Source organism: Typopeltis vanoorti, chromosome 7 (assembly GCF_054136105.1).
Source record: "Typopeltis vanoorti isolate ZY-2024b chromosome 7, IOZ_Tvanoo_1.0, whole genome shotgun sequence".
Lineage (NCBI taxonomy): Eukaryota > Metazoa > Arthropoda > Arachnida > Uropygi > Thelyphonidae > Typopeltis > Typopeltis vanoorti.
In genome coordinates, this window is record NC_143555.1 from 73,928,412 (window position 1) to 73,942,243 (window position 13,832).

General features: G+C 36.0%; 1 protein-coding gene across 2 annotated transcripts in view; it reads right to left on the bottom strand.

Moving 5' to 3' along the window:
- Window positions 1–13,832, bottom strand: part of Graf (GTPase regulator associated with FAK) — a 573,290-nt gene that overhangs the window by 341,753 nt on the left and 217,705 nt on the right. For both annotated transcript variants that reach the window (XM_090395958.1, XM_090395957.1), the window contains one exon: window positions 8,927–8,989. In XM_090395958.1, coding sequence (XP_090252084.1) covers window positions 8,927–8,989 — 63 coding nt within the window. The remainder of the gene's footprint in view (window positions 1–8,926; window positions 8,990–13,832) is intronic.

Below are 13,832 nucleotides of genomic sequence, written 5' to 3' on the forward strand. Positions count from 1 at the left end.
ACCGAGACACCACGCTCCATGCTTATGTTACGCGTCAGTTTTAATTTATTTGACTGTGTTACTCCATTCTTCTTTTTTACTAGCAAACGTTAGTGAGTACCGTTATACTTGTCCTGAAAAAGTCAGACAGAATAGCTGGTGAAACTTGTTGACAATTTGTGCATATCATTTATTAATATCTAATCAACAAATAAAACCAAGAAAAAGCTCAAGTTTTAATTTCTACTCTTTATTTTAATGCAATGCAGACCATAGACAATTTAAAACAATCAGGATCAATAACATATATCATTTTGTAATTTGAAATAATCAGGCTCAATATCATATACTACTTTGTAATTTAAAACAACAAAAGGAATTTTGCACAATATTACTGCATTTTCTCCTCATCTTTCAAAAGTCCACTATTTTATGGAAAATGAGAAAATGCTGACAGAACACGGACACTGAAATATCCATCCCTGAACTCACTTAGCAACATACCAGATAAGATTTTGTTTAAGACAGGTTACTAGTAACAGGCTAGTAATTCTGTCCTGCAGAATCCTACTACTCATTTCACATCATATAATGAAAGGAAATTGATATGTGATATCACAAAAAATATTATGGCAAAAAAGTATACAAAACTGGAAAAGAACACATAATAAGAATGGTAACAGCAAATGAAAGGTGCAATGCATATAAAGATCATATACTTAACAACTTATTATATAAAGCTGATGTAAAAATATATAATAGCAGAAATAAATTAAAATGCACAGATTTATATACAGGTTTAAAGAAGTATTAAAAACTAAGATAACAAATATAATAATTATTATTATGAAACCACCAGGGAGGGAGGGAGGGAGGGATTCATTGAGGGAGGCCACATGCTACACGCACCAGTTATCATACTAATTCTTGAATTCATTCACACTGCTTGCATATACCACATCCAATGGCAATCCATTCTGATCACACACCACACTAAGAGAGAAAAATCTAGTCCTCCCCTTCTTAACAGAATTCATTCTCGACTTCCAAGGATGCCCTCTTATCCTTTCCCCAGCCTCCATAAAATAAAAAATTTCATCAACTGAAATCTTGTATGAGCCTTTCAGAAGTATGTATACATACAAATTTTCAATCTGTCTTCCTAATCAGTATTCCACAATCTTGATATCATTTTTAACACTCTCTGTACTCTCTCCACTGTTTCTGTTGTGATTCTAATAATCACAACAGAAACCAGGAGACCAGACCTGTGCACAATAGTCCAAATGAGTCTTGTCAAGGACTTGTAAAGAGGCAAAATGACATCCTTATCTCTTACATGTTAAAGTTCGTTTCGGCATTGCAATTATCTTTTGAGTTGTCTTCTAGCATAATGCCACCAATATAATATGACACTGGATATCTAACCATGCCAAAATGCATGACTTCAGATTTACTGACATTGAACTGACAGCCATTTTCCCATGTCCACAATTCCAGCCTATTCATATCATTCTGCAAGTACTGCATATCAGCAGCATTCCTGATTACCCTACCTATCTTTGCATCATCAGCAAATGGCTGTATGTCACCTGTCAAATCCTTCTCAATATCGTTAATGTACAGACTGAATAACAGTGGACCAAGGATTGATCCTTGTAGTACACCGCCCTATATCTTGCAAACTCACAAACCCCATATACCACTTTTTGATATCTGTCAGTTAGCCATCCTTTTATCTACATTAATATTTTATAATCCAAATCCATATTCTCCAATTCATGCAACAATCTATGCTGTATTCTGTCAAACAAGCCTTAGCAAAATCCAAAAGTATCATGGTGTATTCATTCCCCTTGTCTAGTTCAATGGTAACATTATAGAATGTGAGCAAGTTGCTAAAACATGACCTTCCCTTAGTAAACCCATGCTGTTCATTGCAAAGTAGAGATTCACTGTCAACCAATTTCTGAATGCGAGCCTTAACCAATTTTTTGAAAATCTTCCACCACTCCTGAGATACTGATTGGTCAATAGTTGAATACATCAGTCTTTGCACCACCCTTGTGCAATAGGATTAGCATGCATTATTTTCATTCCTGCAGAATATTCCCTGTTCTGATATTTAAATTATGTAGCCTGGTCAAAGGAATAGCCAGTTCATCTGAATACTCTTAGCACCAGTGCTGATATCCCATCAGTCCCTATTGCTGAATTCTTATTCAGGTTGTGCAACAGCTCTAATACCTCCTCTTCATACACCTGAGTTTCTTCATCCAGTGAACAGGTAGCAGTGAACTCAATGTTGCATACACCAGGTTGATAGCTTTTAGCAAAATGGCACTCATTAGTTGAACAATCTCTTCTGCATCTGTCACCCTCACACCATCTGCATTCAGAAGAGTTATTCTTTCATTTTCTTGCAGCATATAGAATTCTTGTTGGTCATCTTTAGTTTGCAGAACCAGTTTCTTTTCATATTAACTTAGCTTTCAACAACTGCAACTCTTCTGGCCTGCTGCTTATAATTTTCATAATGGATATCATCCTTATGCACATGGTATTCCTTCCACATTTTTTATTTCTTACGAATCTCTTGCCTAATAAGATTAGGCAGACCCTTATTTATTCTTCAAACTCTTTCGACACATTCTGATATTGCATCATTTAAGCAAAATCTAAAATGCACGGTTGATATTCTTCCCGTCCAGCAACCAATACCATTTCACTGAACTGAGTATACTCCTCAGTTGGTCATAATTTCCCACTTTGTAGTTTAACATGTTACCTTTTCTGAATGGAACATTCATAAACTCAGTCACTTCCCAAGTGAGTACTGCATGATCACTGTCACTAATCAGAGGCAGAATATGTTCCTATTTGCCCACACAATTTATCAGATGAGTGCCGTTCTAGTGTGCATAAAGCATTTAAGTTTTGCCTTATACAGTTTCAACAATATTAACTAATACAGACAAGATAAAACATCCACATTCAAGAATTGTTAATGCAAAAATTGCAAAGAAAATCATATTTAAGGAGTGAAGTAATGGATAAAATGGAAAAATTATTAGTGCAGTGGACTGACACAAATCAAAACAACATTCCTAGAACTTGAGCAGTAATGGATAAAACAAAGTGTTTGTTTAATGAAACAAACAGTGGTGGCCTGTACATAAGCACTGCAACACTGCAGCACCCCTAAGGAAAAAATGAAAAAAATAAATTTTGTTTGTGTTCATAAATAACAACAATGCAATGCTTACAACATTATATAAATGCAATACAACATGTTAAAGGTTGCAGCTTATGTTTTGACAATGATCGAATAGTTAATAATTGGAATTGTTCGATTAACGCTTCAGATTACAAAACAAATGCACTGCGATCTAACGCCGATATTTGTTTGCACTTGTCATTGCACATTACGTCATTAGATACACTGCCATCTGGGCAGTGTATCTTATTATTGCGCGCGTTATTTCTGTGAGATATGAAACGTTTATTATTGGTGCGTGTGCGTGGTGAACTATTTTTTATAAATCTTATTTTATTTTGTTAAAATAACATATAATTATTTATTTATTATAGATACAAGATTGAATTATGACGAGTATCACCATTGAAAATGTGAAAAGAATTATATTTTTTCAATTATCATTAGACGAAACAAATGCACTGCGATCTAATGGCGATATTCGTTTGCGCTTGTCATTGCTATTGATATGAAACTTTTATTATTGGTGTTTGTTTGTTTGTTTGTGGTGAGGATGAAATATTTTTAATAAAGCAATTATTTAATATGTAAATTTATTTATTAATAAATTCGTTACTGATGAGGAAAAAAGTTTATATATATATATATATATATATATATATATATATATATATATGCAGCATCCCCAGTTAAAATTTTCACCGGCTGCCACTGGAAACAAATGAAGAAATTAGTGAAAAGGGGCCAATTTGTGGCAGTCATACTGAAGAACCAATCTCATTTAAATACATTATAATTTTATTTCAAATTACAAACAATTCACTTTATGAACAGTGGACTGGAAACCTCACCCCTTCATAAAATGAAGCACACCTGTATTTTCATACATATAAAAAAAAATATTAATGTTCCAAGAAACCTTTCAATAATGTGTTCACTACAAATATATGACTTCTGGTAACTTATTTGGTTCATAATTTGTGACATCAAACCCTGCTGATTTTCTTTTCCCAGACAAGCATAAGGAATTCTTGTATATCATTATACAAAGTGATAAAGGGCTACATGGTGTGTAGCGTTGTAGAGAGCTCCTGAACAGATAAGTATTATTTTGAGTAATAATTGGTAAATTTGCTTGAATCTTACATAGTATTATTTACTTTTCATATCTTAGCGTGTCTGGGTGATTTTTGTGTGTTTTCTGAGTATTTTAATTAGTAAATTGATAGATACGATTATTTGTGCACATGGCCCCCATAAAAAGAAATACAAAGATGGTGTCCAGGTCGCCATCTTGGTCTAAAAATTTTATAATTTAAAGGATTTGATTCAGTGTACCGTTTGCGAAATATATGCATTGAGGAGAGCGGTTGGAGTCTGGTTAAATAACGATAGTGGAGTGAATGTGTGCAGAAAGTGTAAGGAATGTTAGGATTTAAAGAGTGTTTTAGGTCATGAGGGTGATATTGTTGTTGAAAGAGAGAATGTAGAAAATAGTGATATGCGAGGTATGAATGCGAGTGACATTTGTGAGGTAGTACCAGATAGCTGTGAGAGTGCTGTCGAAAGTGAGAATGAAGGTAAACACACAGAACAAATGAATGAATTAACGGAAAATAAAAATGATGAGACTAATGCAACGAGTGAGATCGCACGGTTGCGTTAAGCGATACACAGGGCAAATCGGCAGCTGGAGCATTGCCAAAAATGTTTACTGAGCGTATAGATTAATAAATAGCAAAAGTATGATAGGAAAAATAAGAGTATGATAGTGAGTTTAAACAAAATGAAAGAGCGAGTGTGGTACGGAGATTCTTTAGTAAGAGGTGTGATAGTTTAACAAAATCGTACCAACCTGGTGCGAATGTTAAGGATGTAAGCGAGTCAATTAGAATGCAAAAGTAGCAGGTGAAAAAATTGATAGTAGTTAGTAGTAGCAGGTACAAATGATTTGAAAGGAGACAAAATGGCTATGAGAGAGGATTTGAAGGAATTGCTTGAGGTAACAAAAAGAGAAGGGTGAGAGAGTTAGGATGGTGAGTCTGTTGCCGCAGTATGACAGTGAAGAGTATAGAAGGAGGGCCATAATTGCTAATGATATTATGAGTGAATTATGCAGGAGGAGTGGTGTGGAATTTGTGGATGTGTGGAGTGAGTTCGATGGGTGAAAGGATTTATATAAGATGGATGGTTTACATTTGAATGGATTTGGTGTATGGAGACTTGAAAAGGTGTTGAATGTAGTGGATGTGCAGAATCAAGGTAACTAGAGTTATTAAGGTGGGGTGGGGGAGTAGATATGCAGACTTTAGGGAAACAGTTGAGTGTATGAATGTGTGTCATATGCCCGAGGAAGTACGAAAGACAACAAATCAGAATGGGATAATTAGTATAAGGCATCAAAATAGGAGTGGGACAAATGGGCTTCTGCAATTCATGTATACTAATGCCAGAAGTATTAGGAACAAGAAGGAAGCATTTTTGGCCTTCGTTGGCACTTCCAGGCCACAGGTTATTGGCATTAGTGAAACATGGCTGACAGAAGATGATATAACTAGTGGGATTGAACGTGAGGGGGTATGGTGTCTTGAGGAGTTACAGGGAGAATAAAATGGGGTGAGGAATGTTATTGATGATAGCTGATGAGCTACAGCTAAGGAGAATAGAAGTGGAACTGCAGGATACAGAAAAGAGCACATTTGAGGCTATTTGGTATGAGATTGACACTAGCAGAACAAAATATACAGTTGGGTGCTGCTATAGACCAGGTGATGGAATAGATGGTGGAGATAGTATGCATAAGCAAACAGAAGAAATGAGTGAAGGAGAGTAATTATTATGGGAGATATCAACTATGGTAACATTGATTGAAAGGAGGAGAGGACACATGGGAGGAAGGGATTGGATTTTATGTGGTTATTAAGAGATAACTATCTGTGATGCATGTAATGGAAAATACTAGGGGTCAGAGAGTGCTTGACCTAGTAATTGCATCTGAGAATTTGGTTGTAACGAATATGAATGCGTTGCCACTAACTGGTGAGAGTGATCATTGGGTCTTCTTGACTTGGGAGGTGATTAAAGGTGTGGAATTTACAATTAAGACAGGGTACATGTGGAATTATCAGGCTGGTAAGTATGACAAACTTAGGAGTTTGATTGGTTCAGTGCCATGGCATGTAAAACTGCAAGGGCTAGATGTTGCATGGGAGGCAGCTAAGAAGTGTTTGCATGAGGCAATGGCTGACTGTATACCTAGAGTCCAAATAATAAATCAAGTTGGGGTTAAATGGATAAATAACACCATTAAGCTTGAGCTGCAAAAAAAAGAAACAACTATGGAGGGAATTTAAGGAGAAAGGTGACCAGGTCACCTTTCTCCTTAAAGTCAAGGTGACCAGATCACCTTTCTCCTTAAATTCCCTCCATAGTTGTTTCTTTTTTTTGCAGCTCAAGCTTAATGGTGTTATTTATCCATTTAACCCCAACTTGATTTATTATTTGGACTCTATGTCATGAACAGTACAAAGCACAGGCCAGAAGGCTAACGAGTGTGATAAGAAAAGCAAAAACGGATTATGAAAGAACATTAGCCATGCAGGCTAAAGAGAATCCCAAACGGTTTTTTCGATATGTTGCAAGTAAAAGAAAAAATGTATATGGCAGAACGATTTTAAAGAATGCTGATGGTAGGGAGGTAATTGAATCAGTTGATATAGTTGAATTACTGAGCGAGCACTTTACAAGAGTATATCATCCATTCATTGGTTCATTCATTCCTGCAATATCACCAGGTGGCAATATTGCAGGAATGAATGAACCAATAGATTATATGGGAATTGTAGTGAATGAAGTGGAGGTGAGTAGTCTATTACAAAACCCTCAAAGTTAATACTTCTGTGGGATTGAATGGTATACCAGCTCGTGTCGTACGTGAAGCGGCTAAAGAATTGTCAGTGCCCTTGACCATTTTTTTTAATTTGTGTCTTGGGTCTGGGTTAGTCCCGAGGGGGTGGAAAGAGGGGAAAATAGTTCCACTGCATAAAGGAGGTTCCAAGACTGCTGTTGTAAATTACCAACCAATTAGCATATCAGGAATCGTTGTCAAGGTCTTCGAGAAATTAGTCAAGAGAAAAATACAAGATTGGATAGATGAAAATGGGATATTGTATAGGGGACAGCATGTTTTGTGAAGGGTAGATCATGCCTCAGTAATTTGCTCACGTTTTATAACACAGTGACGGCTGAACTGGATAAGGGTAATGAGTTTACAGTGATAGGGTTGGTGAGATGGATAGGAGGGTGGTTGATGGAGAGATATCAGAGAGTGGTTTATTCAGGAGTAGAGTCCAAAAGATGGCCTGTAACTAGTGGTGTGCCACAGGGTTCTGTTCTTGGACCACTACTTTTCAGTTTATTCATTAACAATATAGGAAAGGATCTGAGGGTAAGTGTTCACTTGTTTGCTGATGATGCAAAGTTGGGTAGAGCAATAGTGAGTGCACAGGATGTCAAAATTTTGCAAGATGATTTGGATAGTTTGGAGGACTGGGCTAAGGAAAATGGATAGCAATTTAATGTGGCAAAGTGTAAGGTTATGCATTTTGGGGTGAAAAGATTAGCAGCAGTATATATATTTGTGGAATCGTACTCCAGGAGATTGATGAGGCCAGGGATTTGGGAGTGTTGGTGGATAGGGAGTTGAAGTTTAGGGGGCACATTGCAAAAGTGGCTAAATCAGCTCATCAAATCACTTGGTTGCTGAAAAATACTTTAACAAGCAGAGACAAACAAGTTATTGTTCCTCTGTACCGAGCCTTGATAAGACCCCATCTAGACTACTGTGCCTAGATATGGGCACCAGGGTTTCTTCTTGATGGGGAGGAGGTGGAGAGGATCCAGAGACGAGTGACCAAGATGATAGCAGGTCTGTGGAATGAATGTTATGAGAACAGGTTGAAGATTTGTGGGTTGCAGAAATTGGTTGATAGGCAGAAAAGGGGCGATATGATTGAGACATTCAAATTACTGAAGGGTATCTATAAGATTAATTCAGAAGATATTTTTGAGAATAGGACTGGTGGTGGGAGGACTAGGGGCCATACATGGAAGCTGGGCAAGAATGTGGTTAGCAAGGGTGCTCGAGCTAGGTTTTTTACTTGGCGAGTGGTGAATGAGTGGAATAAGCTGCCAGAATCTGTTGTAGGTGCCAAGACTGTGAATCAGTTCAAGGCAAGGTATGATAGATACTGTGTGAATGTCAAATAGTTGTTCTTGACATGATGTTAGGGCCTCCCTCGATGAGTCTGTCGACTCCCTGGAGTTGCCCGTAATAATAATAATAACAACAATTTAATCCTCAGAATTGACACATCAAAAGAAAAAAGTTAGGGAACACTTTTATATGCATGAAGTAATGACGTGTGACTAGTACACTCCAATATGTGAAGTAGTCTAATGTAAGTTCCAAAAATCAAAAATTTCAGATAAACTTTTCAATTATTGTGAAGTTTGAAGCTAAACTGTATTGAAGAAAATGAAATGACCTGGGTTGTAACTGCAAAAGTGATAAGGGTTTGAAATTATGGAGTGCTAGCATGCAGCTTAACAAAAATATAAACAATATGCATACTGTTTCTCTCATAAATATGGACATGCTTACTTTTTAATCACACATATGAACACTATTATATAAAGAGAATAAAATAAATAATAATAAATAATTTTTACCTCAAGCATTTTTTGTTTTAGTTGTTCAGCTTCATTCTGCGTAGCAATGAAATTTTCCCTTGTCTATGAAAATAATATTTTTTTAATATAATTTCTTAAATATAAAAGACTATGTTACATTCTGTCAAGTATTCAAAAGCTCATGCATGAATGCCATACTCAATACCATAAACAATCACATATGAAATTTCTAAAAAAAATTGAAGAAGCGAAGTTTAAAGAAGAAAAAGATGGATTCAGGCTAAACAGAGGTTGTCAGGATCAAATTTTCACTTTAACACAAATTCTGTTGTGTATTTGTACCATATTTTTGAGGTCACTTAAGGATCAAAGTTAGATAACTTTGATCCTTAAGTGACCAAAGTTTGCTCCTGGTAAGATTTATGCAAATAAACCGTGGAAGGAGACTTTCACATAGCCTTTTAAGAAATGCAGAGAATCAACTGGTACTTATGACCCAATATCTTCACCTGCTAATGGTGCACTCCATTAGCAGGTATCTTCCTGGATACTGAATGAATGGGGAATGGCTGGGTAATTTGAGATTTAGCCAAACAAATTATATTGTGTATTAGCTTAAACCAATAGACAATGATAATAGAACTTGATGAAATATGTAGGATGGCACATTACTCTCAATTAAACAAGGCTGCAGCTGTTTTCATTAGGGAGGGAATGCAGTTGTTCACAGCAAGCAGCAGGAAGTTAACTACTGAAACAAAATAGACTCAACCTCTGCAGAATTAAAGGCAGGCACTGGTTTGAAAAAGCAGAACTGGCAGAAGAATCAGAGAACACCACATCAGAATGGCTGGTGTTACCAAATCAAATAAGACAAAAACAAGTTGAATACTTCTGAATAATAACCACCAGATGCTATATTCAAGCAATAAGGATAAGAGGAAAGGAATGGGTGGTCATGGTTTTCAACTCTAAGCACAAGCATAATCTTGAATGGCTGGCAATTTCAAGTAGAGTGACATGGGAAAACAGGAAAATAGGAATTGGACAATGACACTTATTTGTGCCAACAGTCCCACAGAAATTTTCACTACAGAAGAAGTGAAGAAATTTTTCAGTTATTAGGGAAGGCATTTGATATAAAAAAGGGATAAGTGAGTGCTTGGAGATTTAAACAGCATAGCAGGAAGTGAATACCAGACATATAGCAATGCATTGGGAAAATCTGGACAAATAATAAAACTAATAATAATGATAAGTACCAAATGAATTTCTATTCAGGACATGGATTAGTTATTAATAACACCATATTCCAACATAAAGATATGCACAAATTCTTGTGGGGGGGGGGGGGGAATACAAGAAACAGATTCTTACCGTTGAAAGTGATATCTTCGAGTGGTAGGACAGAAGAGTACATGGGTGATTTGAAATAAGAGATCACCATTTAGTTTTGAGCAGGATGAAAATAAATATCATGTTGAAAGAAAATGTTTAGCAAAGTTTTGAAAAGAACCAAAGTCAAGCTGCTTTCAGCGGTAAACTGTAGACTAAAATATTTTTAACGAAAAATAAGAGTTCATAAATAAGAACCAATCCTTGAAAACTCAATGGCAGAAAAAAAAAACATTTAGTGACTGATTCACTCAGTGATGCCTGTAATAAAATTGCCTCCAAGGAAGGAGAGAAAAATCAAACTCCACATTGGACTCAGCAAGTTAAAGAGGCAGTTGTGTGAAAGAAAAAAATTATTCAAGCGTTCTTAGCAAGAACTGTAGACTAAAATATTTTTAACGAAAAATAAGAGTTCATAAATAAGAACCAATCCTTGAAGACTCAATGGCAGACAAAAAAAAACATTTAGTGACTGATTCACTCAGTGATGCCTGTAATAAAATTGCCTCCAAGGAAGGATAGAAAAATCAAACTCCACATTGGACTCAGCAAGATAAAGAGGCAGTTGTGTGAAAGAAAAAAATTATTCAAGCGTTCTTAGCAAGAAGTCAGTATGAGCTCTGAGAAAATACATAGAAAAAATGTAAGAAAGCAAAGTAATGTGTAAAAGTAGTAAGAATAAAGGAGATAAATATCAGGAAGGAGTGTGTTTTGCAGTTTACTGAAAAAGCTTAGAAATGGAAGAAAGAGTACTATAAAAGGAATCAGATGATAAAGGTTACTTAAAAACTGAAGATAAATCTAGAGTAATTACTTGGAAAGACTTAAATGAAACAAGAAGTGGCAAAACAGTCAGAGGAAATATTCAAAGAGAATAGTGTCAGCAGTAGATATCAGTACTTGAGGCAGAAAAAGATGTCAATATCTGAATGTGGAAACACAGCTAGAATAAATGATAATTTACCAGAATGATACTGCATAATTCAGAGGTTCAAATTTGATGAGTTGTACTCATCTGTAAAAAAGAAAACTAAATGCAAAAATTATAGAAGAATTTTCTTAGTGAGTGTTCCTGGAAAGATTTACGTAAGTATACCTGAGAAACGGCTAAGAAAAATTGAGGAAGCAAAGCTTGGAGAAGAACAAGATGGATTCAGGTCAAACAGAGGTTGTCAGAATCAAATTTTCAGCTTTAACACAAATACTGGAAAAGTCATGGGAATATATCAGGTCATCCCAAATAATGTTATTTTTAGCATTAAGTTTTGAAAGGATATAAAAGGTAAATCACTTGCCAATTTAATCAAGTATATAATCTCCATTTGAATCAATAATGCTCTTCCAATGTTGTGAAAGCTTCATAATGCCATTTCTTTAGAATTCATGAGGTTTAGAGATAAAAATAGTCGCATAGGCTCAATTTCAGTGCCTCTAATGTATCATACTGTTTTTCATTAATGAAACGTTGCCAACTTCAAAATAAGTGGTAACCTGAAGGTGCAAGATCAGGAGAATATGGAAGTTGTGGAACCTTTTCCCAGCTGAGTTCCTCAATCTTAGTACAGGTGATTCTTGCACTATGAGGGAGTGTATTATCATGGTGAAAAACAACACCTCTTTTCTTTCAGTGTTTCATTCAATCGATCGATTTGTTCACAGCATACTTCAGCTGTGATAGTTTGGTTTTGGCAAGACTTCGAAGCATATAATACCCATATCCCACCAAACACTTAACAAAACCTTCTGAGGGTGAAGGTCTGGACACTATTCCAAGTTCTTGCAAATGGCAATGGATGGTCGATGATGGTGAATTAAGATCTTTTGCCAAGTCTTCAACAGTTGCATTGGCATTTCTTGCAATAGCAGCTTCCAGCATGACATTATTGAGAGAGACGGGGGGGGGGGGGGGTCCCAGAGCTAAGGGAGTTTTTCAAGCTAAAGTCTCCTTGTCGAAATTTTTGGAACCATCGCTGCCACTTTTGCACATTCAAAACATTATCACTATACACTTCTTGCCCATTTTTTATTGTTAGCAGCATTGTTGCCTTTTTTTGAACTGATAAAGCATGATGTGCTCTTCAGCGACTTCCATAGTAATAATAATCATCATCATCAAATTCCTGGCATGTACCCTCAAAGGGTGTACAGCATATACTACATGAAAAATTTACATCATTACTAACTTCCTATCTACAATTTTCCTCAAAATCAGTTTGCCACTTGTCAAGATTCCAATATTATTATTCAGATCTTATATTTCTATCGTCTAAGGTACATTGTAGCGTATCACTCTACCTATATCTTGGTCTTCCTCTGGGTCATTTTCCTGCCAACCTGGCAGAGAACACTTGTTTTGCTAATCTTTCCTCGCCCATTCTGTTTAAGTGATCATACCCCCCCTCCGAGATTAGCTCTGCTAATGCATTCCTGAATGCCAACAATGTCAAGTTCTTTCCTAATATCCTCGTTTTTAATATGATATTGCCATTGATGACATCTGTTCATGCTTCTAATCTTTCTCAGGACTCTCATATCTGCGGTCTCTAATCTTTGGTCAAGTGTTTTACTTCTGACCCAGCTCTCAGATCCATAAGTTAAAACTGGTTTGAACACTGTCTTGTATACAGCTAATTTAGTGTTCCGACTAAATTCTCTCTTATTCCATATGAATTTATTCAATTGACTTCCTACCATACCAGCTTTGTTGATTCTGTTGTCTATTTCCATATTTAATTTACCATCTTCACTAAAAATCATGTCTAAGTAGCTGAAATGTTTTACTTCATCCACAGGTTCCCCATTCACAACACAGTTGACATTTTCAACAATTCTACCTATTTTCATTGTTTTTGTCTTTTTAATGCTCACCTTCATACCATATCTATTACAACAGCTATTCAATTTAGTCAGGGACTCTTGCAAACTTGTAGCGGATTTATTTAAAAGTATAACATCGTCTGCATAAAGCAAAGAGCTGACATTAACATCTCCAATTCTGATATCATGTTTAATACCACTTTCCTTCATGATGTGATCCATATAGATAATGAATAAAAGAGGGGATAATGTACATCCTTCTCTCACACTAGATTTAACATTAAACCATCTTCCTGTACTTCCTTCAATTCTAACTGCCAACTTACAACTCAAATACAGTATTCCTTGATATAATGCCCCATTGACACCATATAACTGTAGCATATTGAATAGCTTCTCTCTTGGCACCTTGTCATATGCCTTTTCCAGATCGACAAAACTTAAATACAGATCTTTGTTATATTCCCATGATTTCTCAACTATTTGTCGTAAAGTGAAGAGCTGATCCTGACAGCCTCTATTTGGCCTGAATCCAGGTTGTTCTTCACCAAGCTTTTCTTCCACAATTCTTCTCTAACGTTTCTCAAGTATGCTTGCATAGATCGTGCCAGGAACACTCAGTAGGGAAATACCTCTGTAATTCTCACATTTAGTTTTATTTCCCTTTTTATATGGGTACTATTAGAGCTCTACTCCAATCATCGGGAATTTGTCCTTCTGTCCAGGCTTTCTG